Source organism: Pseudorasbora parva, chromosome 9 (assembly GCF_024679245.1).
Source record: "Pseudorasbora parva isolate DD20220531a chromosome 9, ASM2467924v1, whole genome shotgun sequence".
Taxonomy (NCBI): Eukaryota; Metazoa; Chordata; class Actinopteri; order Cypriniformes; family Gobionidae; genus Pseudorasbora; species Pseudorasbora parva.
In genome coordinates, this window is record NC_090180.1 from 21,477,057 (window position 1) to 21,502,793 (window position 25,737).

The 25,737-nt window shown below is 39.9% G+C and overlaps 1 protein-coding gene across 2 annotated transcripts in view; it reads right to left on the reverse strand.

Annotated features, from left to right (window-relative positions):
- Nucleotides 1-25,169, reverse strand: part of mmp16b (matrix metallopeptidase 16b (membrane-inserted)) — a 62,224-nt gene extending 37,055 nt beyond the window's left edge. Inside the window, exon 1 of one of the 2 annotated variants that reach the window (XM_067454318.1) lies at nucleotides 24,633-25,169. In XM_067454318.1, the coding sequence (XP_067310419.1) occupies nucleotides 24,633-24,752 (120 nt within the window). In that variant the 5' untranslated portion in view covers nucleotides 24,753-25,169. The remainder of the gene's footprint in view (nucleotides 1-24,632) is intronic. The other variant, XM_067454317.1, reaches the window with a different exon arrangement.
- Between the last annotated feature and the right edge of the window lie 568 nt (nucleotides 25,170-25,737).

Consider the following 25,737-nt stretch of genomic DNA (forward strand, 5'->3'; position numbering starts at 1 on the left):
TGGTCGAATCAGTGCCCAGAAGCCAGCACTAAACAAAAGACAATTGAAAAACCGTGTGGCATTTGCCAAGGCCCACAGCCTGCTAAAAGGATGGACGCTGGAAAAGTGGCAGAAGGTGGATTTTTCAGATGAATCTTCTGTTGAATTACACCACAGTCGCCACAAATATTGCAGGAGACCTACTGGTGCCCGAATGGATCCGAGATTCACCCAGAAAACAGTGAAGTTTGGTGGCGGAAAAATTATTGTCTGGGGTTACATCCAGTATGGGGGTGTGCGAGAGATCTGCAGGGTGGAAGGCAACATCAATAGTCTAAAATACCAAGAAATCTTAGCTACCTCTTATTCCCAACCATAAAAGAGGCCAAATTCTGCAGCAGGACGGTGCTCCATCGCATACTTCCATCTCCACATCAAAGTTCCTCAAGGCGAAAAAGATCAAGATGCTCCAGGATTGGCCAGCCCAGACACCAGACATGAACATCATTGAGCACATGTGGGGTAGGATGAAAGAGGACGCATGGAAGACGAAACCAAAGAATATTGATGAACTCTGGGAGGCATGCAAGACTGCTTTCTTAGTAAATTTGTTCAATTTCTGTATAGGCGACAAAACTTTTGTCTTGCCAAAATTTGACCTGTCTATCTTGATTAAATGATAAATATTTTTTCTATGAAAAGTATTTATTTCAGTGCATTAAACATCATTTGGGAGGGTTTTAGCTTTTCATATGAGCTATTTCTAACACCAATTAATTAATTAAAAGTCAGGTTAATATCAGGTATTTCTAGAAAATAGATAAGCGACAAGACTTTTGTCAGGGACTGTATATTGTTAGCTGCATTTTGTTTTTAGCATTTAGCAGCGTTTCTTTTCTGCTTTCCATGACCTTCTTTCACAACAGAGATGTGAACATTTTGACTTGCTCTTTTTCAGATGTTAAACATTGGCCACAAAATTTCACTTTCAACAGTTTCATTCACTTTCAACAGTTTTAACATGTAACACGCTGACCTTCCAGAGGTGTTAATTTTGAAAATTAACCCAAAGATCTACTCTTACTACATTTACCATACCTATATAGCAGAAATAGTAAAACTAGTAAGTTAAAATGTAGTGCTGAATTCAGCAAAGGCACAACTAGAGAGAACGTGTGAGCAAAAGAACATTTTATGAACTCTCTTTGTTGTTGAAATGAACTGTAATGGCCTGTTGCAATGCATCCTATGAGAGCAGCAATTCGAGCAGATGGTTTTCTGAAGGTACACGTGAAGATCATTTAATTCCAAACAACATTATGCTGGAAAGAGCTTTTAAGATAATGTACTTGAGGTCAAATATGCTTTGGAACAATCCATGAACAAAGGGCAAACTAAACGTTTTAGTGCTCTGACGCCACTTAAATCAATAACTCAGTATGAATGTCTGTATATGTAAACATATGATACGTGATATATATATATATATATATATATATATATATATATATATATATATATATATATATATATATATATATATATATATATATAAGCCTCTTTAAGGAACACATTTATTACAATACAATCTTATGTTGTACCATGTAAAGGTAATATATTAGGTAATATATTGTAGGCCTAGTTCTCATTATGAGAGCAAATACAGTTGAGAGCCAAATTGATTCTCCAGCAGTAATCAGACCCTGCGTCTCTAACAAACACAAGAGCTGATTACTAATTTATATGAAGAAAACACAGATGTGCTATAGAGCCGCAGGGGTCTGGGATGGCAGGGTGTAACCATGGTGATAAAGAGTCATAGATAGAAGCAACTTTGTCATCCTCCGGGTGTTGTAATCACTCTTTTGTGAAGCTATAAATACAGAGCTCATCCAAACTGATGCGCACTAAAGATGTCAATGAAGAAGAAAAAAAAATCTGCCACATTAATATACTCAATGTGTGTCAAATAAAACCAGGATAGCTCTGTGGGTAAACAGACAGGCACTCTTGCACAAATGTTTATGCAAAAATAAAGCAATGTAATGAAAGTATTAAGTAAAAACTTAAGCATTAAGCAAACATGATCGTATAATTAACATATTTTCTGCGGTACAACAGTGTTCCAACATCCCCAACCAAAGGAATTTCATCCAATTTCTCTCCAAGGTTTATATATATATATATATATATATATATATATATATATATATATATATATATATATATATATATATATATATATATATATATATATATATATATACATATATATATACAGTGCCTTGTGAAAATATTCGGCCCCCTTGAACTTTGCGACCTTTTGCCACATTTCAGGCTTCAAACATAAAGATATAAAACTGTATTTTTTGTGACGAATTAACAAGTGGGACACAATCATGAAGTGGAATTAAATTTTGGATATTTCAAACTTTTTTAACAAATCAAAAACAAAAAATTGGCCGTGGAAAATTATTCAGCCCCTTTACTTTCAGTGGAGCAAACTCTCTCCAGAAGTTCAGTGAGGATCTGAACTTGTGTTATAGGGGCAACAAAATACTGTATTGTCTCCTGGAGGGCACAACAAACACATGTAAATCAAATCAAGCATTGCGTCTTTTATTGAAATTAAATGACTAAAAAATTACTTTTTTTTAAGTGCATTAACTTTTCGGACAATTGTTATTTAAAAAAAAAATCTAATTTTAACAATGAGCATGTCAGGAAAAATAGGTAACAAAACTGCAAGTGCATCAGTAACCTGAGAAAACATGGTTCAACAGACAAACTAGTGAACACAAAATAGCAAACTGACATTCAGAAACAATCCATTTCAACTCACTAAACATCTACATATTGTTCATCAAAAACACCAAACAGCCAACTTGACCTGCAGTGAGTGCTGTGTTTTTTTTGCTGAGGTATGCTGCGCAATATTTCGATACATACATAACGTTATATGGTTCGACCTACGTTAGACCATGGTTCCCTGGTCAAAAATGTGTTATGGGGGGTAAAACCGGGACTAAATATCACATAATTGGGGTCACTTCAACCTGCGGACATGAAAAATAGCCCATGGCAACAGTGCTAAAGAAGCCCAATTCGCGTCAGTTACATCATTATCATGTCTTGCTATTTATTAGTGGGCTATTTATTCTCTACCAAGAATTCAAATGCAGTTTTTGCATTTGAATGTGCAATTTTTTATTTTTTATTTTTTATTTTATCAAGTTGATGTAGTGTTAATATTTAACTGTAGGCAGTGATACTAATTTAATCCAGGATTTGTCTATAGTGTTTACAATAATACAGGCTTTCTTAATTGCATGCTTTAAAAGAACCTAAATTATCTCTGTTTGACAGAATCTGACGAGTGAATATGTGCAAGAGAGAAGAGATGCAAAACAAAGAGATTTTGTGAATCTTTGTAAAGGACTTAAGCTGAATTTTCATTTAGCATGTGCTAACAGAACTTTAAGGTTTGATTTTTTTTTTTTTAAAGCGAGCCTGCAGCTCAAGACAGGTTTTCTTGATGTTTCTTGAAGTGCTAAGTCATTCGGAGTTGGTGGTGTGCATCCTGTCGGATAGCTAGCCCCACCATGACAACATGAAAATGATCATTACCCAGAAGCTGCTGCCACGTTTATACCAGATGGCAGAGACAGACATAAAAAGGGCATGACGGGGTGATGATGAAAACATCCTTCTGGAGGACGTTGGAACAACAGTATACCTGTTATGAAGACCCTTGAGTGTATCCACTCAGATAAAAACTCCATCAGAAATACATGAGAGATGAGAGTGTGTGTTTTACATATTCTACAGTCACATTCAAAGAGTCTGTTTTGTCATTTATATGCTGTACTGTAAAAGTCTCTGTTACATTATGGTGCAAAAAATATTATAGTCAATATGGCGTGTCTTAACTGTATTGTATATTTTATTGTCCCCAGTTTTATGTCTTTAAGTAATAAAATATAATAATTGTAATGTGACTATAAAAGTTCACTGTAAATGATATACCTTTCACAATATCCTTTGCCTTTATTTTTATTTTTTTATTTTTTTTACTGTGGTAAGGTAACTTACAGGGCCCTGTCATACACCCGGCACAATGAGACATCAGGTGCAATGCAAGTGTTTTTGCTAGTTTAAAAGGATAGTTCACCCAAAAATGAAAATTTAATGTTTTTCTGCAAAACACAATACAAATAAAGTCGAGCACAAATAAATATATTTAACTCCAAACATTGCTTGAATAATGCGTGTCAATGGGGTGTTTTTCTATGAGAGCCACTATGAGAGTAAAAAACATAGACACACAAATCCATATTAAACCCTACGGCTCGTGATGATGCATTTATGTCTTAAGACACAAAACGATTGGTTTGTGTGTGAAACCGAACAGTATTTATATAATTTTCTCCCTCAAATACTGCCTGTAAGTGAAGTCAAAATACACAATATGACGTAGAGATACACGCAAGAGTTCACTTCCTCTGCTTGTATCCCATTGAGATACGCCGTGTCATACATTTGACCTCACTTGCCGGAAGTGATGGCACGATCGCGGCTTTTGTACATAGCACCAACTATGTTGCACCAAAGCACCAACTATGCTGCAACAATGTCCTTGTTGCACCAACAAGGATTAACTTTAAATCTAGATTAAATCAAGGTTTATCTTATAGGCTAATTCTATTGCACCAAACTTTAAACCTTGTTTAAAAATAAGCAGGTTTACATTTAAGCCATCCTTTTAATCCTGGGTTTAATTTAAATTTAAGAAAGATTAACTTTAATCCTGTTGCTCCATAACTTTAAACTCAGATTTAAATCTCAATTATGGATTAATTTAAAATTTACATGTGAGGAGGTTTAAATAAAATAAAGTGCATCTACAATTAAACTATGCAGATGATTGAACTGAGATAGAAACAGTGGGTGTGTCGTCAGGTCTCAGAGAGGTGTTTATTAGCCTAACGTAAAAAAAGAAAAGAAAAGAAAATTAAAGCAAATTGAGCCGTTAGAATGTGAGGGTCGTGGCGGCCTGTGACGCCAGCTTCTATCGAGTCCGGGATGCAGATCCGTCACTCATCTCAGTCCACCTCGGTGTTGGACAAAGAAAATAAGAGAGGATTATATTTAGCATTTAACGGTTGGCAGCTGTGATGATGAGGTGAGTGCCAGTGATCGCGACCGTGCCTCGTGTTTCTCATGCCCGCTCCACTCGATCAAACGGGATGGGCGGCGCTGTCAAGAGCGAAGTAATAGTCACTCATGACATCCAATCATGATAGTTGTTTGTCATAGGTTACGCCGCCACAATATACTCCATTAACGGATAGACTTCTATAAAAATATTTCCAGGCGTATGAAATCCGCACGCGCTGCCGCAGTGTTTTTCATTGCCTGCCTGATCAGTAGGCTAACGGTCTCTCTACGTAGCGCTTTATAAAGACAGCTGACATTTTACAAGTTTATTTCCTTTCCTACTCCTCAGATAGAGTTTCTGGTGGTCAGTATAGAAAAATTGAATATTAGTATTGTTGCTGTCAATGGCGAATCCATCATGGCGGCGAAAATTAATTGTAAATTGAGGTTTTAATCGCAGGTTAAATTCTAATCCCAGATTTGTTTAATCTGGGTTTAAAATTATGTGGTGCAACACAACTCGATTTAAATTAAAGCCTAGATCAACAAATCCTAGATTAGCTCTAAATTTAATTTAATCCTTTTTGGTGCAACCCACCCATAGTGTTGTATTTCAGGTAAAAAAATATATAAATACTGTTCGGTTTCTTATACAAACTGAACGTTTTGTGTCTTAAGACATCAATGTTTCACCATGAGCCACAGGGTTTAATATGGATTTATATGTCTATGTGTTTTCTACTCTCATATAGTGTCTCTCATAGAAAAAAAACCCCATTGACAGGCTTATAAGAGCAACAGCTGGAGTTAAAAAGCTTAATTTGTGTTCTACTGAAGAAACAAAGACACCTACATCTTGGATGCCCTGGAGGTAAGCAGATAAACATACAATTTTTATTTTTGGGTTAACTATCCCCTACGCAGCCCTACGCAGTTATAATTTTTCACATCCAATGCCACGCTGTTTAAATAGCAAATGCACTTCTGAGAACGATGTGTGTTCAGACACATTGTTGGCGCGTTGCTATTTTGAGGCAACTGAAAATGACTGTGCCATTGGCCAACAAACTGGTCTAGGGCCCTATTTTAACAATCTGAGCACATAGTCTGAAGCGCATGGCGCAGGTGCACTTAGACTGTTTCTGAATCCACTTTTGCTAGTTTAACGACGGAAAAAAATGTGTGCCAGATGCATGGGGTTGTACTTAGTCTCTTAATTAGTCATGGATGTGTTTTGGGAGTAAAGTAATCTGCAATAAACCAACCAGAGTGTCATCTCCCATTCCCTTTAAAAGCCAGGTACGCTTGCGCCATGGCAGGATTTTCAAGCGGAAAGACTAAATGCTTCTCCAGAGATGAATCCTCTTATTTTTAATGTTTAAAAATGTTTCTGTGTGTGTAACAAGCAGAGTGTACGTGTGTTGTGTACCCGCCAATAGGTGCATATTAACGCATTCTTTAAATTAAACAAAAAATACAAATGGGCACTGTCGATTTCAGTTGCATCAAAATAGCAATGCGCCAACAATACGCCTGAATAAGCTGAAGAGATGAGAGTGAGTGCATTTGCTAACAATGTGGCGCTGGACGTGAAAAATTATAACTGCATAAGGCATAAAGGGATAGTTCACCCAAAAATTAACATTTTATGCTTATCTGCTTACCCCAGGGCATCCAAGATGTAGGTGTGTTTGTTTCTTCAGTAGAACACAAATTAAGATTTTTAACTCTTAACTCTGGCTGAAACTATCAAAAAAACACTTGAATTGTGCCTGGCGTTGCATTGCACTGGGTCTATGCTAGGGCTCCTAAAGTCAATGCTGCAATATTTATTTATTTTTGTTATTTAAAAGGCATGTTAGTAATAGGCACCTACAAACATGCCAAATATTCAAAATAAATGACTCATTAGGTGACTAGGTACAACCCTTTTGGGCCATGTGACTTTTTTCCGTATTAAAACTAGCAAAAGTTGATTCGGACATGCCCTAAGTGCACCTGCGCCATGAGCTGCAGTTTCAGACAGATCATTAAAATAGAGCAGATAGGGTTCCACTTTATCACAGCAAAAACCCCAGTGTTAAATTAACCCTCCTCAGAGTTTATTTGAGTCCACACTCAGGAGTGTTAAAAGTAACACTGGAACATTGTTAAAGTTAGAGATAATTAAGTGATTAATTGAATGGCCATTAGTGATGAACACCTGTTGTTAACAAGAATCCCTGAAGGGAAGACTTACCTTTTTAGGTCACCATTATTGTGATCAGTGTTTGCTTTTTAGTTTTTAATATTAGTTTGTGTCTGAGACAAACCAAGAGGGAATGTATCGAAAACCAGGTGTTGTTTATGTTGTGACATAAATATAATCAAAGATTGGGCTAAGAATGATATCTGTTAACTACATGCTGATTATTATAGACATTTGATAGGCATTTTCTCTGTGCTTTCTTTGCCACAACAAATTTGTTTTATAAACACACAGTTAAAGCAAACAGGAAAAATATTATGTTTTAAAAGTCAAAGTCAAAAGTGCAAAAAGAAAACCAATAAGAATACACCATTATGGTACTCTTTCCTTGTTAACAGCAGGTGTTCATCACTAATTGTCAATCACCACTCAATAATTTAATTATCTCATTAACTTAACAATGCTTCTTTTTAACACACTTCAGTGTGGAGTCAAATAAACTCTGATGGGTTTTAATTTAACACTGTTTTTTTGTTTTTTGTTTTGCTGTGATTTTAAGCTGACATAGTTATATTGTACTTACTCAAATAAGTACCAAGTAATATTAATTAACTACATGTGCTTACTATAGAGTTAGGTTTATCATAGTACTCATAGTACTACTCATTATCACTCATAGTACTAACAGTTTTTTCTACTCTAGCATTTTTTACATTAATTTAAACATTTTACTGTATACTATATGCTTTGCATGAACAGAACTGTCCAACTTCATTTGTTTCTGCTTAAGGGAGCATGTCTTTCTTCTCTTTCCACTGCAGAATTTTCTCACTTGTCTCTCTCCGAAGCTCATTCTCACTTTCTTTCTCTCTCTCCCATTTGCATCTTGCAGCAAAAGACAATCAATGAAGTCAATTACAGGATTCAGTATGTCGAAATGCAGTTGCAGATCCAAAAAGGTGCTACTGTTTCACGTCAAATCATTCTTTGTGGAAATTAGATGCCATATTTTCCAACAAGTACTTTTTTTCCAACAAAGCTATTTGTTTCCTAAGGGTCAGCGGCAGAATGTAAAAACCTCAAGTGCTGCTATACATAGTTTGCCCACTAATCCACAGCCAGGAAAATACTAATCTCCTCTACCTCTCTCTTGCTTTTCTCTATCTCTACCTCCTTCCCCTTTTCTTTCAGCAACTTCCTGCTGAGCCAAACAACCCCCTTTATCTGCTTTCTATGCCTTTAATCAGCCGTAAGCACATGAGTGTGAGTATGGTGCGCATTATGAGACAGGTTTCAGGCCCACGTGATACTGTGAAAATTGGTTTATTTACACTCTATTCTCACATCTGTGACGCTAAGTTGTTGTAGGTGGTTGCCAAGATGCTGCTATTTAGTTTCTAAGTGGTTTATAAAGGGTACCTATTATGCCCTTTTCAAAGTCGTGATTTTGTCTTCAGGGTCTACTAGAATAGGTTTTCGTGCTTGATTTTTCAGAAAACATTATTTCCCTGTACAATGATGTAACTCGTTGATTAACTACCATAGGATACATCGTAGTTACATGGTCACAACTCTGCCATTTAAACCACATTGGTTCAACAAAATATAGGACTGTCATTAATAATGTCAAATCCAGGACAACTTCTGCTAATTAATCTGTTGGAGATCCCCAGAAGCTGCTGTACTGAACATGGCACCTAATGACTATACTTCACAGTTTTTTTTTCATGTCATTTTGCTTTATTTGATCTTTGATTGATCTCTGGTTCCCTCATATATCATACTCCGAAGTTCCCTTGATTGTTGACACACTAAAATATATAGATTGAATGTATAAATTTAAATGGGATGAAAGATATGTAATGAATGTATAGCTTGCTTCTTGTGCCAAAGAGCATGATCTATTTAACGGTGCTGTATTTACGTTTTTGACTGTCCTAAAGCGTACAAATACCATAATAGGTTTGCAGATATTTAGGAAACCTGCTAAGTTCACATAATCGTTTCTTTGAAAAACAGTGCTACAGCCAGTTAGTTTCCTTTGAAATATGCGTTCCGTGTCGGAATGTCTGTTTTTGTTTTGGTCTGTGCGATAACGCATGTTGCCAGTTTACTCTATAGTATTTCGACACCATAGGTTGTCAGTTGCCAGAAGTCAGAGTGTATTACTGCCATGGAAGCCAGCAAACAAACAGAGTCAGAGATCGCAGATTCTACCCGACCTAAAAAGCCTCGACATCCATCTAGAAATATCTATGGATGGAAGCAAATTAAAACGTGGATAAATTAACTCATCAACTTGCAGAGTGTAATTCTCCTTGTCATTCATTGTCAATTGTTCCTGTTGCGTGTCCTCAAACTGGCAACCCGCATGAGCGTTGAGTCTGAGGAGGAGGGGGTGGGGCAAACAATATTTCGAATTTGGACTGCAGTACCCATTTAAACCACTAGCTGTTATTCTTAAAATCTTTAAGTCAACTTTAAGTCATTTAACAATGCTTCTAACCACAGCTCTAGAAATGGTTTCGGTAAACGGCAATTTGTTGAATTATGTTGGAAACAACAGAACTTGCGACCATAATTGGTTAACGATGCACTGGGGTTACGGGAAATCTCCTCTCCCCCCCCTAGTTCTGGCCTCTGTGAAACCCCTCCTGAAAATGTGCTCTGATTGGTTTGCTGGATCAGTGTGTTGTGATTGTTAGAAATGTCACTCCTCTTACCATAACAACAAGTTCCAACACACTGACACTGTTGGGAGTAACGCATTACAAAAGTAATTATATTACAGTAATTCCCCAGGTAAAAAGTCTATTTCATGTTACTGGAATTCAATGGTTGATTCTACATTTGTGAAATGGACATACTCCCATTACTTTCAGTTCATCAGAGAAAAGGACAAGAACAGAATAATCAAGTCAAGTACAATCACTGGGCGACACCCAAGGAACTCTCTACAGTGAGAAATAGCACAAGTAACTTGAAGAAACCCCTGGACCACTGCCACGCTAACACTAAGCTAACCACGAGAGCTGCAGGGTGTGAGAAGAGACAGAATGTGGTGGATGAGAAGACAAAACAAAGCAACAGAAATTAAGTTTCTCTCTGTCTGCAATGCTGCCTGTGGCTGACTATATTGTAGATATGCAAGGTTTGTGCTGTGAACTTGAATTAAAAGAAAAGAAAAAATATAATAGAAAAGAAAAAGAGGTTGTGTGTCTAGCTATAGGTTGCAATATAGTGGGCCATAGCTCTATTATGTTTGGTAGCTCTACCATAATTTACCAGACTTTAGTCATTTGTCTACTTTTGTGATTCTGACAGCGATTGCCATTTTTTTGTATTGTGCCATGAGCCTTCCAACGCAGTCATTATGCTACACCACAACGCACTCCAATGAATGTATAATGAGCAGCAATAAACTTTTTAGCATTTTAAAATGTCTAGTCATACTTCTGTGGTTATTTTGGTGAAAGTAACTCAAAATGAACTGACACAACTCAACTAGACACCTTTTTTGCCCCTTTTTTTTTTTGCCTATGCCTTGGGTGGAAATTATTTAACGCGAAATATTGTGACGTGTTCATTCCAAGAAGAAAACTGAAGATACAATGAAAGCATATCATAGGGAGTTCAGAAACAGTGACACTGATATAGAGAATAACTCCCTTTGAAGTGATGTTTTGCTTTGTATCTTTATAGACCCCCTTTCATGCTCAAACAGCAACATTACATATTAAAGAAAAAAATCATTTGTATGATTTGAACACATATTGGTAGTATAGCCAGATTGTTTACCTGGCTATACTACCAAAACAGGGTCAGTGGTAGTCAGGGTTTGGTGACAAAACTCTGACACTGTTATTGTCTTGTCTTGGTGAGTGTGCGGATCTGAGTTCGCTCGGGCCGTACACTCTTCTGTCTACGTTAGTATTGTGTTCGGAGCATGGTGTACGGTTCCTGACACTTCGGTCTAGTTTGGTTTCAGTTCTGTGTCGGCATCTGTACATTCATGCTCCGTGTGTTTGTCTTCTGTTGTGAGCGTACGGGATGAACATTTGTTGGTCCTTTATGCGCCTCTGATCTTGTTGTGTGACCATGTGGTTTTAAGTTTGCTCAGGCCGTATGCTCTTCTGTCCACTTGTGTTGGTTTATGGCGTTTTGTTTTTACATCGGCTGCATACTCTTACTTGCTGTGTTGTGTCGCACACTGCTTGTGTTTTTCATTGGCTGTGTACTCTTTCCTGTTGTCATGTTTCTTGTAGGCCATGGGTTCGAAGTGGTACTGCAGGGTGTCCGCCAATTAATGTTTGATCACAAATAATTTTTTGATAAAAAATTATAACATGGTGAGAAAACAGCACAAAGACTAATTCAAATATAAGCACACTGAAACAAAAACAGAGCACCCTCGATTATACTGTAAAAGTATTATTGGAGAAACAGATTTGGCAAACATTGTGTTTGATTTTTACGCTCTCTCATTAACAAAGACACAATGTAAGTAAGACATTCATTATTTAGTGTAGATAGAGAACTTTACTGATTTTGATGGAATGCTGTGAGATTGTGAACTGAGATTAATGATAGCTTAATTGTGGTTGTAAAGTGAGCGATCTTTCGTGGTTTTCACTCTCAAAATTGCAAGTGACACTCACAGCACGACATGGCATGTCAAAATAGATACGAGATGTAACAGAATCATAGATTCTGAAACATTCGTATCAATATAGTGATTTGATTGTTTTAGTAAACTTGAAACTAAAGTCCAAGTAAATGTATGACTCTGCAAATCATTAAAATAATTTACAACCAACTAATGAATTATGATTTTATTTTATTTTACCATAGTTATCATAGTTTTTATTATAGTTTTTAATTTTAACAATGGCAAGTAATATAGACAGTGATGCACGTGCAACAACAATCATGTGCATATTATGATCTACTGTCTTTACATAACATATCTTATTCTTAATCATGATATAGTTTGATTATATTAATATTGAAGGCTATATGCTTAATATGGAGCTCTGTTTGACACATTTTATAGCACATATCTTGTCATGTATGTTTCTTTGTGCTATGTGCTTTCTTGTCTATTGTCTTAACCCTTCCCATGTTATCTGATTATTGGATAATTTGCCCTATCTACTCTTCCTTGTTACCTGCCTTGTTTACTCCCTTTTTATTCTCCTTGTGTTTGCAGTCCTGTTCTAGATCTGTGTCTAATATTTCCCATCTTATGTTTGCTGTCCTACCTTGCTCCCTTTGTCCTGCCTTGTCCTGTCTAGCTCAGTCCAGCTGCCGGTCAAGTTTTTATTTTAAGTTATTTTTAATAAAAGCTCTGTATCGATTCCTCGCCTCACCTTTCACATCAACCCCGACAATAGGTCCCATCCACTTTCATTATAAGTGCTTACTTGAGAAAACATAGCTATTTAATATTGCTACTTAAACAGTGAGTATTTTAACGTTTTCAGATTGGCCTTTTTAACTTTCAACCAAATTTACTTAATTCTATTGTGCTTGCCCATACGGAAATGTAATATATGTCTATATATGAAATATCAATATATGCGATATATGTGATATATAAAGTAAAAACATATATGAAACATATTAGAAATTGGAACAATTCCATATATTGACATATATATGTATCCCATATATTATATATGTTAATGTATGTATAAAACATATTTTGACATATAGGTCTTATATATGAAATATCCTAATATGCTCATGTAGAGTAAAAACATAAATGCACATATATGCACAGCATCAGAAATTCCATATATTGACATATATCTTTAGTCCACATATTATATATGTTTAAATTATATATGTGACAAATCATTATCACTGTCAAATGCCGTAGAGTCTTAAAATCTATACTATGTATAAAACAAATGACTTTTAAAATATAAAATATTTATAATGTTACTTATTGTCAGGTGAGGCAAGAGATGAAGGACTCAAGGGTGCAGAGGTTAATGGGCTTTTTATTAGACTTCAAAAATAAACAATCGAAACAATCAAACCCCTTCATGCTTGTAACTGGCTCGTCTTAGTTTTTTATACAATAAGAAATACTCAAAAAACGGGAATTCACTTTTGCCAATAGTTTGTGTTCAAACTAACTGTAAGATTCTCAATGAGGGAGTGAAAATAAATTGTATCTATTTAACCACTGAATGAGATAACATAGTAACAATTTGCACATGGATGGAAATCCAAGACAGCATTGTGAATATCAAAGCTCAACACTATAAGTAAACAAATAAACAGTAAATCAATTCTAAACCCAAAATACTAGTGATACACAAACAAAAAACAGTACCAAACAATTCAAAATGCCCTAGAGGGAAAAGGATATACAGTCTGCAATGCAAGTCTCTTGAGTGTTGTAGAAGTCCCAGTCCCAGCAGGCAATGAAGATATACAATCCTAAATCCTAGATTAGGCACTGGCACAATCCAACACGGGTCAGAAGTAGGTAGCCTATCAGTGCACTCAAGCCCCATAACAGAGTCCTCTGCGAGCTTCTCTGCAAACTTCCAAACACTATGAATTAACATTTTTATGGGTACATAAAAATGTGCATTTGAACAAGATTGTAAAGCATTAGAATGTACAATTCACTTAACTCTCAAACACAATGTGATTCCAGGCATTTTCACCCATGCTCCATTGCCATGCCTCTCCTCTATGCTACTCGTAACCTTAAAACCACTTCCTCCCTCTGTTGCCCTCTAGAGGACAGGATGAAAAATGTCACCCATGTACCAGAGTAACCGTTACATGCTACACAGAACAAAACATGAAAGTACACGCCATGGCTACGATGAGCACAAGCCGCATGCTAAACAAACAACCCTAAACACATGGACAAAAGAGTGTATACTGCCCAAGCAAAACTAGATGCTCACACGAGACCAAGCGAATGCTCAAACTGTACACTTACAACGGGGAGGAAAACACACATGGAGCTTTTAATGTCCGAAGCCTGAACCAAAACCAAATTATGAAATGCCAGGATTCAAACACCACTATATAAATCCATGTAAAATCCAATACAAGCATACTGAATGTTTGCATATATTATGTTTAAATAAACTTACATATATAAATTCGACATATATTGTTTACATATATGGCATTAACATACAGTACCATATAAAAAAATCATCATATAAATAATTTTAATATATGTATATATAATAATTATTCTATGGGTATTTCATACATGGTATAAACCTATATCTTCATATATCGTGAGAATGTATATATGCGCTAATAATGTATTGCCTTATATGAAACATATATGACATCACTACTCGGATATAGGGACATATATGTACATATATTACAGGCAAATTGGTGGTGAATTTATATGAATTTACTTAATTTCTACAGAAACATTTTAAAGTAAGCATAAAAGTCCACCCCAAAACCAAACCCTCAGTAGTGTGTAGATCATATGAAATCGACTGAGACTGTACGAATTCAACACCAATCCCTCAAAATAATACAATAGTTACGAATGCCATGAGAGTGTGTTGATACTTCAAAGCAACCCAGATATTTGTCTTTTTTAATGAAAAGGAGGGATGTCAACATTAATATTAGTTGCTTGGGCTTGTAATGAACAAGAGGTCATATAATGGTACATGCACTTTAACAAGTTGATTGTATGGAAATGTGTGTTGGCAGTGCCTGTACACAACCATCCTATAATTCTACAAATCCATCCAGTGTTTTTTTAATCTCCTTATATGTTTTCTCCTGTCTCAAATCGAGCAGCCCGGCCGTGTGACATCACACGGTCGGGCACCCCTTGTCACGGATCAGGAAGTGGAGGACCCAGATGCAGAGTGAACAAGGACAGTTTATTAACAAGACAGATCAACAGACACAATGGGGTAGTGGATGAGTGACAGTCCAAACACCAGGGCAGGGGAAAGACACGACGATGACGGGCAGGGGAGGATGACCACTGAGACCAGTCCAGGCAGCCAATGAACTTCACGACAGCTTGGGAGGCAACACCAGGCAGGGCGGGGTTGGACCAATCCAGGCAGGAACCTGAGGCTTGAGGTTCTCACCGAAGCAGGAGTCTTGGCTGACAGGCAGTGGAGACAGCGGCCAGGGAAAAAACACTGGACAGAAAACAACACAGGACACACACACACGACAAGACTCTAGACAAGACAACAAGAAACAGACAAACTAAGAACTATGACTAAATTAAACAAAAACTTAAAATAAAAACTGGAGCTAGAAAACGAAGAAAAATAAAACAAAACCAATCTCTATAAAAAGACTGAACTGAGAAAATAAAAGTGGAAAACAGGAAAAATAAAAAGGTAAGCTATCAGAACCAAGAAAACTAAACAATAAGGCTAGAAGAAAAATACCAAAATAAGACCTGGAGAAAACAAGCAAAAATAAAGACAGAAACTTCACTAGACTCAAAAACTCAGGAACAAAGAAAAAACTGAAAATAAATTCAAAGCTAGAAAAACAGGAGACACTAAAACTAGAAAAGGCTAGACTAGGCTAGACAAGGAGCTAGAGACATGTACGCACAAGCAAACGCTCACAAACATACACAACGAACCAGCAAAGACTTGAGGGAAGGTAGCACAATATAAAGGGACCAGAGCACATGAGGAACAGGTGAGCACAATTAGTGAAACGAGGACTAGACCAGACTAAACAAGGGGGCGTGGTAACAGCAAACAAGGAGGTATTACAAGAGGAACACATGACAGACACAAAGAGAGACAGATCCATGCACTAAGACACAACACAAACATAGAAACATTAAACAAAGACAAAACAGACAGAGCTGCCAGGGCAGAACCCTGACAGTACCCTCCCCCCAATGGACGCCCCCTGGCGTCCAAACTAGGCAAGGGAAACAAAGGCGGTCACACTTGGGAGGGTGGGCGGGGAACAAAACTAGGAGTACCAGGGCAGACAGGAAACATGGGAGGCAGAACTGGGGAGGAAAATAATCTAGGGGAGTGGTTAGGGGCTGACCAAGGGGGTGCCGACCTAGGGAACCCACAAGGACCAGGAAACAGGGAGGGTGGGATGGGAGGGGTATTAGGCACCCGACCAAAGGCATGGGGCCTCTTCAATGGTGGGGACCTCTGACTGGACATGACTTCAGGGACAGATACTGGACTTGACACTGGGGCCTCCTCCTGGGCTGCACTGGCCTGCTCAGGGACTGACTCGGGAGCGCCCTCCTGGGCTGCACTGGCCTGCTCAGGGACTGACTCGGGAGCGCCCTCCTGGGCTTGACTGGCGTGCTCAGGGACTGACTCGGGAGCGCCCTCCTGGGCTTGACTGGCGGGCTCAGGGACTGACTCGGGAGCGCCCTCCTGGGCTTGACTGGCGGGCTCAGGGACTGACTCGGGAGCGCCCTCCTGGGCTTGACTGGCGGGCTCAGGGACTGACTCGGGAGCGCCCTCTTGGGCTTGACTGGCGGGCTCAGGGACTGACTCGGGAGCGCCCTCTTGGGCTTGACTGGCGGGCTCAGGGACTGACTCGGGAGCGCCCTCCTGGGCTTGACGGGCGTGCTCAGGGACTGACTCGGGAGCGCCCTCCTGGGCTTGACTGGCGTGCTCAGGGACTGACTCGGGAGCGCCCTCCTGGGCTTGACTGGTGGGCTCTGGACGGCCTCCTCTGAAGCGGGCTCTGGGACGGCCTCCTCTGAAGCGGGCTCTGGGACGGCCTCCTCTGAAGCGGGCTCTGGGACGGCCTCCTCTGAAGCGGGCTCTGGGACGGCCTCCTCTGAAGCGGGCTCTGGGACGGCCTCCTCTGAAGCGGGCTCTGGGACGGCCTCCTCTGAAGCGGGCTCTTGGGACGGCCAGCCTTGAAGTGTGCCCTGGGACAGAAGGTGAAGCCCTCACTGGGTTAGGAACAGGAGATGGAGCCACTGGACTCCGCTCTGGGGCTGGAGCCGACACGGGACTGCGCTCAGGGGCTGGAGCCGACACTGGACTGCGCTCAGGGGCTGGAGCCGACACTGGACTGCGCTCAGGGGCTGGAGCCGACACTGGACTGCGCTCAGGGGCTGGAGCCGACACTGGACTGCGCTCAGGGGCTGGAGCCGACACTGGACTGCGCTCAGGGGCTGGAGCCGACACATTCCGGCCCTCCTGGACCAACAGATGAGGGGCATCTAGAATGGCAGCTGACTTGCAGGCATGGGCTCTCCTCTTCTTCCGCTTTCGAGGGCATGACAATTTGTAGTCGACTGGCTCTGGCCTGACAGGTGCGGGCTCGACTGGCTCTGGCCTGACAGGTGCGGGCTCGACTGGCTCTGGCCTGACAGGTGCGGGCTCGACTGGCTCTGGCCTGACAGGTGCGGGCTCGACTGGCTCTGGCCTGACAGGTGCGGGCTCGACTGGCTCTGGCCTGACAGGTGCGGGCTCGACTGGCTCTGGACTGACAGGTGCGGGCTCGACTGGCTCTGGACTGACAGGTGCGGGCTCGACTGGCTCTGGACTGACAGGTGCGGGCTCGACTGGCTCTGGACTGACAGGTGCGGGCTCGACTGGCTCTGGACTGACAGGTGCGGGCTCGACTGGCTCTGGACTGACAGGTGCGGGCTCGACTGGCTCTGGACTGACAGGTGCGGGCTCGACTGGCTCTGGACTGACAGGTGCGGGCTCGACTGGCTCTGGACTGACAGGTGCGGGCTCGACTGGCTCTGGACTGACAGGTGCGGGCTCGACTGGCTCTGGACTGACGGGAGTGGACCATGAAATAGTAGGAGCTGGCTTAGGAACAACTGAGATTGACTCGGAGACAGATACAGCAGACCGACTCGCTCTCCTCCGCCTCTTCTTTGAAGATGGTAAAGAGCCTAGAACTGGACTTGATGAGGTTGAGAGTGTTAATTTGTCATTACAAAAGAATTCAGGACGTGTCAGTGCTGCCCACTGCCTGCGAAGATGTATATAGTTGGTGAATTCCCAATACCCCAAGTATCTCAGCCCCTCCATCTCTGACTGTGGCAAGGGGTCGTCCAAGCAGAGGTTAAAGATGTCTTTGAGGGCTGCATCCTGATATTCTAGACCCCTAGCCATAGTCCAGAACTTCTGGGCAAAGGCCCTCTCATCTAGACCCCCCTGGCGAAGTGCTGCTAGACCTTGCTGACGGGACAGTCGCTCTTGAGCCTTGGTAGGGGGACGGATCTTGAAGCTCATTCTGCTGGGTCCGATCTTGGCTGGTTCGTTCTGTCACGGATCAGGAAGTGGAGGACCCAGATGCAGAGTGAACAAGGACAGTTTATTAACAAGACAGATCAACAGACACAATGGGGTAGTGGATGAGTGACAGTCCAAACACCAGGGCAGGGGAAAGACACGACGATGACGGGCAGGGGAGGATGACCACTGAGACCAGTCCAGGCAGCCAATGAACTTCACGACAGCTTGGGAGGCAACACCAGGCAGGGCGGGGTTGGACCAATCCAGGCAGGAACCTGAGGCTTGAGGTTCTCACCGAAGCAGGAGTCTTGGCTGACAGGCAGTGGAGACAGCGGCCAGGGAAAAAACACTGGACAGAAAACAACACAGGACACACACACACGACAAGACTCTAGACAAGACAACAAGAAACAGACAAACTAAGAACTATGACTAAATTAAACAAAAACTTAAAATAAAAACTGGAGCTAGAAAACGAAGAAAAATAAAACAAAACCAATCTCTATAAAAAGACTGAACTGAGAAAATAAAAGTGGAAAACAGGAAAAATAAAAAGGTAAGCTATCAGAACCAAGAAAACTAAACAATAAGGCTAGAAGAAAAATACCAAAATAAGACCTGGAGAAAACAAGCAAAAATAAAGACAGAAACTTCACTAGACTCAAAAACTCAGGAACAAAGAAAAAACTGAAAATAAATTCAAAGCTAGAAAAACAGGAGACACTAAAACTAGAAAAGGCTAGACTAGGCTAGACAAGGAGCTAGAGACATGTACGCACAAGCAAACGCTCACAAACATACACAACGAACCAGCAAAGACTTGAGGGAAGGTAGCACAATATAAAGGGACCAGAGCACATGAGGAACAGGTGAGCACAATTAGTGAAACGAGGACTAGACCAGACTAAACAAGGGGGCGTGGTAACAGCAAACAAGGAGGTATTACAAGAGGAACACATGACAGACACAAAGAGAGACAGATCCATGCACTAAGACACAACACAAACATAGAAACATTAAACAAAGACAAAACAGACAGAGCTGCCAGGGCAGAACCCTGACACCCCTCCCACGACTGTTGAATGACAGCAGCGTTTCCTCTCAGACCCACCCTGAGCGAGCTCTGTCATCATCATAGTCCGCCATTCTGCTGGAGCAGTATGGCGTCTAAGCGATTCTGGCTTTCTGTTCTTAGGTGTTGATGTTCCTAAATCCGAACCGCTGAAGACGCAGTGGCTGAGTTTTGTTTTCGAAGGGAATATTACCATATTTGTACCATATTGTACCATATTATTCATGTTTGCACCGCACAAATCATTTCTTACCAGACTGCTTTAAAAAAACGATGGTCAGTATGAAAGAGGTTCTGCTAAGAAGCTGCTCCTGAAAAAAAGATTGGTAACGTACTAATTATTTGTGTTCCTGCTGCCCCTCCAGAAGAAGTGAGTGTAGTTTGAAACGTGTGCACGCTTCACGATGAATGCGGCTAAAGTTTACAGGGTAAGTTAACGTAACTTACATTAGGACATGCTTTCTATGTATGATGTTCTTAATATAATTTATAATCCCATTTTTATAATGAACAACGCGTTATAGTTATTGTGTTATTACAAACTGTGTATACTGGTGATAAAGTTAATGTGGTAACACCACACTATGGCTGAATTTACACTGCAGTTCTTGATGCACAATTCAGATTTGGTGACTATATCCGATTTTTTTGACGACCCACTTACATCATCTTTTCAAAAGTGACCCGTATCCGATATTTGCATTTACACTGTACACTGGCAAAACAGCCCAAAAGGTTCTTAACCGGTGAAAGTAAGTAAAACAGTGCAATATGCAATGGACGCAGACAAAATGATTGCACATTGTTTTGCTGTCTGCACTGTTCCACACATCTTTAAAGGTCGGCAAAACATTTCTCTCTTAAGGCAGAGAAAAAGAGGAGAGCCCTTGACGGGGTTGCCAGGATTTCACAACAAAACCCGCCCAATTGCAACTCAAAACTGTGTTTAAGTAGTCCAATTCCGTATAAAACCGCGGACTTGGCAACACTGGATCGCAGTTTGTGTCCACCTGAGTTGACATCATTCGCCTCCGTCCTTTTTTCAATGACGTACGACTCGCATTTACTGGGGAATATCCGATTTGACCGCTTACATGGCAGACGCTAATGCACGCATCCGAATCATATCAGATTTATTACCACATATGAGTGAGGCCTGAATCCGATCTGAGGATATCGGAATTCATGCGTTTTTTTACTGCTTACACGTTCACAAGTCATATCCGATCTGAGCCACATGAGAGGAAAAAATCGGAATTGACAGTTGTACCTAACACTGCATAGATAACGTTACGCATCACTGACAAGCCTACATTTACAGAAAAAAAAGAAGACGTTTTTTATGACCATTAGCTGTAACATCAATCTGTCAATGAACTAACCTATACATCAGTAAACATATAGCATTCACGCTGATGTTACCCTGCCAGTGCATACAAAGATAGATCAAAGTGATATTACGTTAACCAACCATTCAGAAACGTCCAGCTCGTTGGCCGTCTTCTTGTTCCGGGTTCAAATTGATACAATGTGTCCTCATAGACTCCTGTTGTCATTCTTTCTCCAAAATATACCCTCAACTGTTGTCAAAGCAACCCTCCACGTGAGTGTGTCAAAGCGCCCCACAGAGGAGGGCGGGGTGAGCAAAGCTCATTATTATTTAATGCCATATGCACTAGAATGGTTAACTGAAAACAGAGCTGTTTTTGTCCAGGTAAAATTAATGTTTTCTTACAATACTAAGGAGAACTTTTAATTAAAGTATATTACAAACTTTATTACAAAAGTCTAATAACTGTTTTTATTACCCCTTTATGACATCATGACAGATTCAAATGCATTTAAAATTTCATTTAAATTGATGAAGGGTCTGTGTTTATGTCCAAAACCCACATCTAAACCAATTTACATTGTCTCAGTGGTCAATAGCATTTAGCAACTACCCATGACACTCTATTAATCACATACAGAGACAGAGCTACATGAAATGTCATTACCAACACAGCACTAAGCTAAGCACATTTGCACCTGTATGCGAAAGGCGTGCGTAATTAAAGCCCTGGGGGCAAAATCTTGATTTCTCCACTGAATCCTTGAACCTTGCACTCTCTAGTCTATTCCTAGTTCGGGATCAGAAGTCCTCCCTCCGAGCAGTCATTACTCATCTCTCTCTCTCTCTCTCTCTCTCTCTCTCTCTCTCTCTCTCTCTCTCTCTCTCTCTCTCTCTCTCTCTCTCTCTCTCTCTCTCTCTCTCTCTCTCTCTCTCTCTCTCTCTCTCTCTCTCTCTCTCTCTCTCTCTCTCTCTCTCTCACACACACACACACAATCTCTCTCTTCCCCAAAGACCACTGACCTGTGCACTCAACTCACAATTGCTGCCAACCACTGCAGCCCTGCCAGCAAAAAAACCCACACATGAGCTACATGGGTGGCAGAGAGCTGAGAAGAAGAAAGGGGTTCTAGTTACTGAGAAAGTGACTGTTCATTTAGCGTTTTGATGGTTCTGTCTCACTGGTATTGTACTTTTGTCAAGGGCAGTTTCATCAATAAAGCATGTTCCAAAACAGCATCAATATTATCATGACAATACCCTGTCCACCACGAGATGATCACTGGCACAACGCCCTCTACATCTCTGTCCTCCCAGCCAAACAGAACCAAGGCGGGTGACAAATTCTCTCAATGTCAACCAGCGCTGCCAGCAGCACTAAACATCACATTTGCACCCATTTCAGCCCAAAGGAGTTCGGGGGAGATTTGCAAAGCAACTTGCATAATCTTAATGTACTTCACATTATCAGAGTCTGCACTTAAGTAGCACTGAGCGATCAAGGTCTTGCTTTCTCCATCACCCCATTGATTGTCACATGGCCAGTTAGAGGAGTGTGATTGTCATCTCTGAGTGAATGGATTTGGACCGGAGGAAGGAGCAATAGCAGATTGTTCCTGATCTCTCTCTCTCTCTCTCTCTCTCTCTCTCTCTCTCTCTCTCTCTCTCTCTCTCTCTCTCTCTCTCTCTCTCTCTCTCTCTCACACACACACACACACACACACACACACACACACACACACACACACAGACTCATGCCTTAGGTCTGTGAGTGTGCAGTGTTAGGAGCTTATGCGTTAAATTGCATAACAGTATGAAGCATGTTTAAAGGTATACTTCGAATGCCATTTCTGTCCATCGGAATAGAATAGAATAGAATAGAATAGAATAGAATAGAATAGAATAGAATAGAATAGAATAGAATAGAATAGAATAGAATAGAATAGAATAGAATAGAATAGAATAGAATAGAATAGAAATCCTGGTATAATGGTATTATATAATTTGTCATTGTATTCTATTCCAGTTTAGTCAAATCTACTTAAAGAGTTAGTTCACCCAAAAATTCTGTCATTAATTACCTCGAGTTGTTCCAAACCTTTCTGAGTTTCTTTGTTCTGCTGAACACAAGAATGTTTGTAACAAAGCAGATAGAGCAACCATTGACTATGATAGTATTTTTTCCCCCTACTATGTAGTCAATGGTTGCTTTATCTGCTTGGTTACAAATGTTCTTCAACATATTTTCTTTTGTGTTCAGCAGAACAAAGAAACTCATAAATGTTTGGAACAACTTGAAGGTGAGTGAATGATGACAGAATTTTCATTTTTGGGTGAACTATCCCTTTAATTCTATTCTGCATTTCAGTGTATTGCATATTGTATTCCATTATATTGTATTCTGTTCAGTACTCCAAATCAAATTACATAATAGAATAGAATAGAATTCCTGTCTTTTCTTAGTACACGATTTGCAAAATAGGTTAAACAAGTAATAGATTTCTTGTCAAAAACTTCTTATTTTTGGTATTATAGAATTGTGTCATTGTATTCTATTCTAGTTTTGTCAAATCTACTTAATTCTAATCTGCATTTCAGTGTATTGCATAGATGTGAATTGTATTCTATTTCATCATATTTATTTCTGTTCAGTACGCAGAATCAAATTAAATAATAGAATAGCATTCCTCCTGTTTACTACCTACCTGTGCACAACTGAAGAATAGGTTAAACTAGTATAGAACAGAATTCTTGCCAATTGGTTACTAAGAATTAGAATTGTATCATTGTATTCAATTTTTGTTTAGTCAAATATAACTATTCTATTCTACATGTCAGTATTGCAAAGGAATTGTATTACATTATATTCTAATTCAGCATACCTGATCGGATAGTCTAGAATAGAATAGCATTCCAGTTTACCTTGTATTACAGAATAGAACAAAATAACATGTTTCCTGGTTACCTTGTATTAAAGAATATTATCAATCTAATTTATTGTACTCTGTATTTTACTAAGTAGAATGAAAGTAAATGCTTTGCTATTCTATAATTCATTATACAAAGTAGACAGGAATGCTATTTTCTTCTGTTCTTTTCTAATACAGTGTATAAAGGAATTATATGTTACTATGTTCTATTCTGTGATACAAAGTAAACTGAAATGATATTTTATTCCATTACAGTCTAGTCTTCTGTGATTGTCTTCTGTGATTGAGTGTACAGAATAGAACAGGGAACTCCTCATTACTTTGCATACAGAATTATGGAATACAACAGCATAGACTTGTATAGAATACAACTGAATAGAATTGCATTCATGTCAACCCAGTACACCGAATATTTAAATAGGGTAAACCAGACTAGACTAGAACAGAACAGCGCAGCATTTCTGTTTACTATACTAGGTATACTGGATAACAGAATAGAATTGCATCCCTGTTTACTCCTGAGTACAGTTTAGACTAGAATAGAACAGAACCGAACAGCTGTATAAAGCCTTCCACATATTCAGACGGCACATGGTGCAGATCCACCAAGTGATTCAACGTGATTTTGTGCCGTCCTGATTTATTTATGCCCTGCATATATATCCTGTTTTTGTAGGTCTTAGTAACAGCAGGACGCGTATTCTCAACGCACAAGCAGAAGATGCTGATGTTGGGCCAGTCTTACCTCAACGCTAAAATGATACTCTTCGGCCGCTGAACAGCACATCCACACAGCGTGATGGAGCCAAAACAGCACCGCGTACACACAGTCCAGCCTTCGCTTTTTAAGCAACGTAACGTTCATAATTGTAGATTTGCTTTATATCCCTTTATCAATGACTGTTTATGTCTCTATCCTCGTATGTCAGTTAAGCAAGTGGCATTTTGGACCGAAGATGAAACGATCGGAGCGCGGAGAAGCATCGGCGTCCGCACATTTTGTCATTTGGCTTGCAAACCTAATTCCATCTTGGATATCTGATGCACTATTTCGAGACATTTCTTCTCCTTTAAATCGTTACTTTGGAGAACAGGCAGCTTGCTTTTCTATATTGAGCAGCATCCAGAGCGTAAGCACTGCGCATGCGCTCTGACTCACTGGGCAGTGATGCTTGTTGACTAGTAGGCACCATTCATCCTGCCTTCATTCTTCTTTCTCACCTGCCAATCAGGGATCAATGAAGGGCTAAAAATGGGTCTTAGGTAGGCGGGACACTGAAATGGCTGACACCGACGGTGACTTCTGGCAAACGGACGTTCAATTTGGCCACCGTCAGATGTTGTGGGGACATTTGAAGACGTTAAATAGCCTAATTAATGTTTTATTTGCCTCACATATAATTTTAATTGCTACATATATTTCCTCATTTCTCTTTGTATCACACATGTTGTGCAAGAAAAACAAACAAAGATCTATTTAAAAAAAAAAGAAAAAAAAGAGAAATAAATGTTTGATTTGAAAGGTAGGCATTGAAAAGCGAACATTTCATGCCCACCACAAGATGGGGGGTGGTGGTTCACTATATATATATATATATATATATATATATAGAGAGAGAGAGAGAGAGAGAGAGAGAGAGAGAGAGAGAGAGAGAGAGAGAGAGAGAGTGTGTGTGTGTGTGTGTGTGTGTGTGTGTGTGTGTGTGTGTGTGTGTGTGTGTGTGTGTGTGTGTGTGTGTGTGTGTGTGTGTGTGTGTGTGTGTGTGTGTGGTTTAGGCTCTGTAGGGGAAAATGTCCCCACAAAGATGGCAATATCCACATAATTTTTGGTCAGCATTAGGAAAACAGCT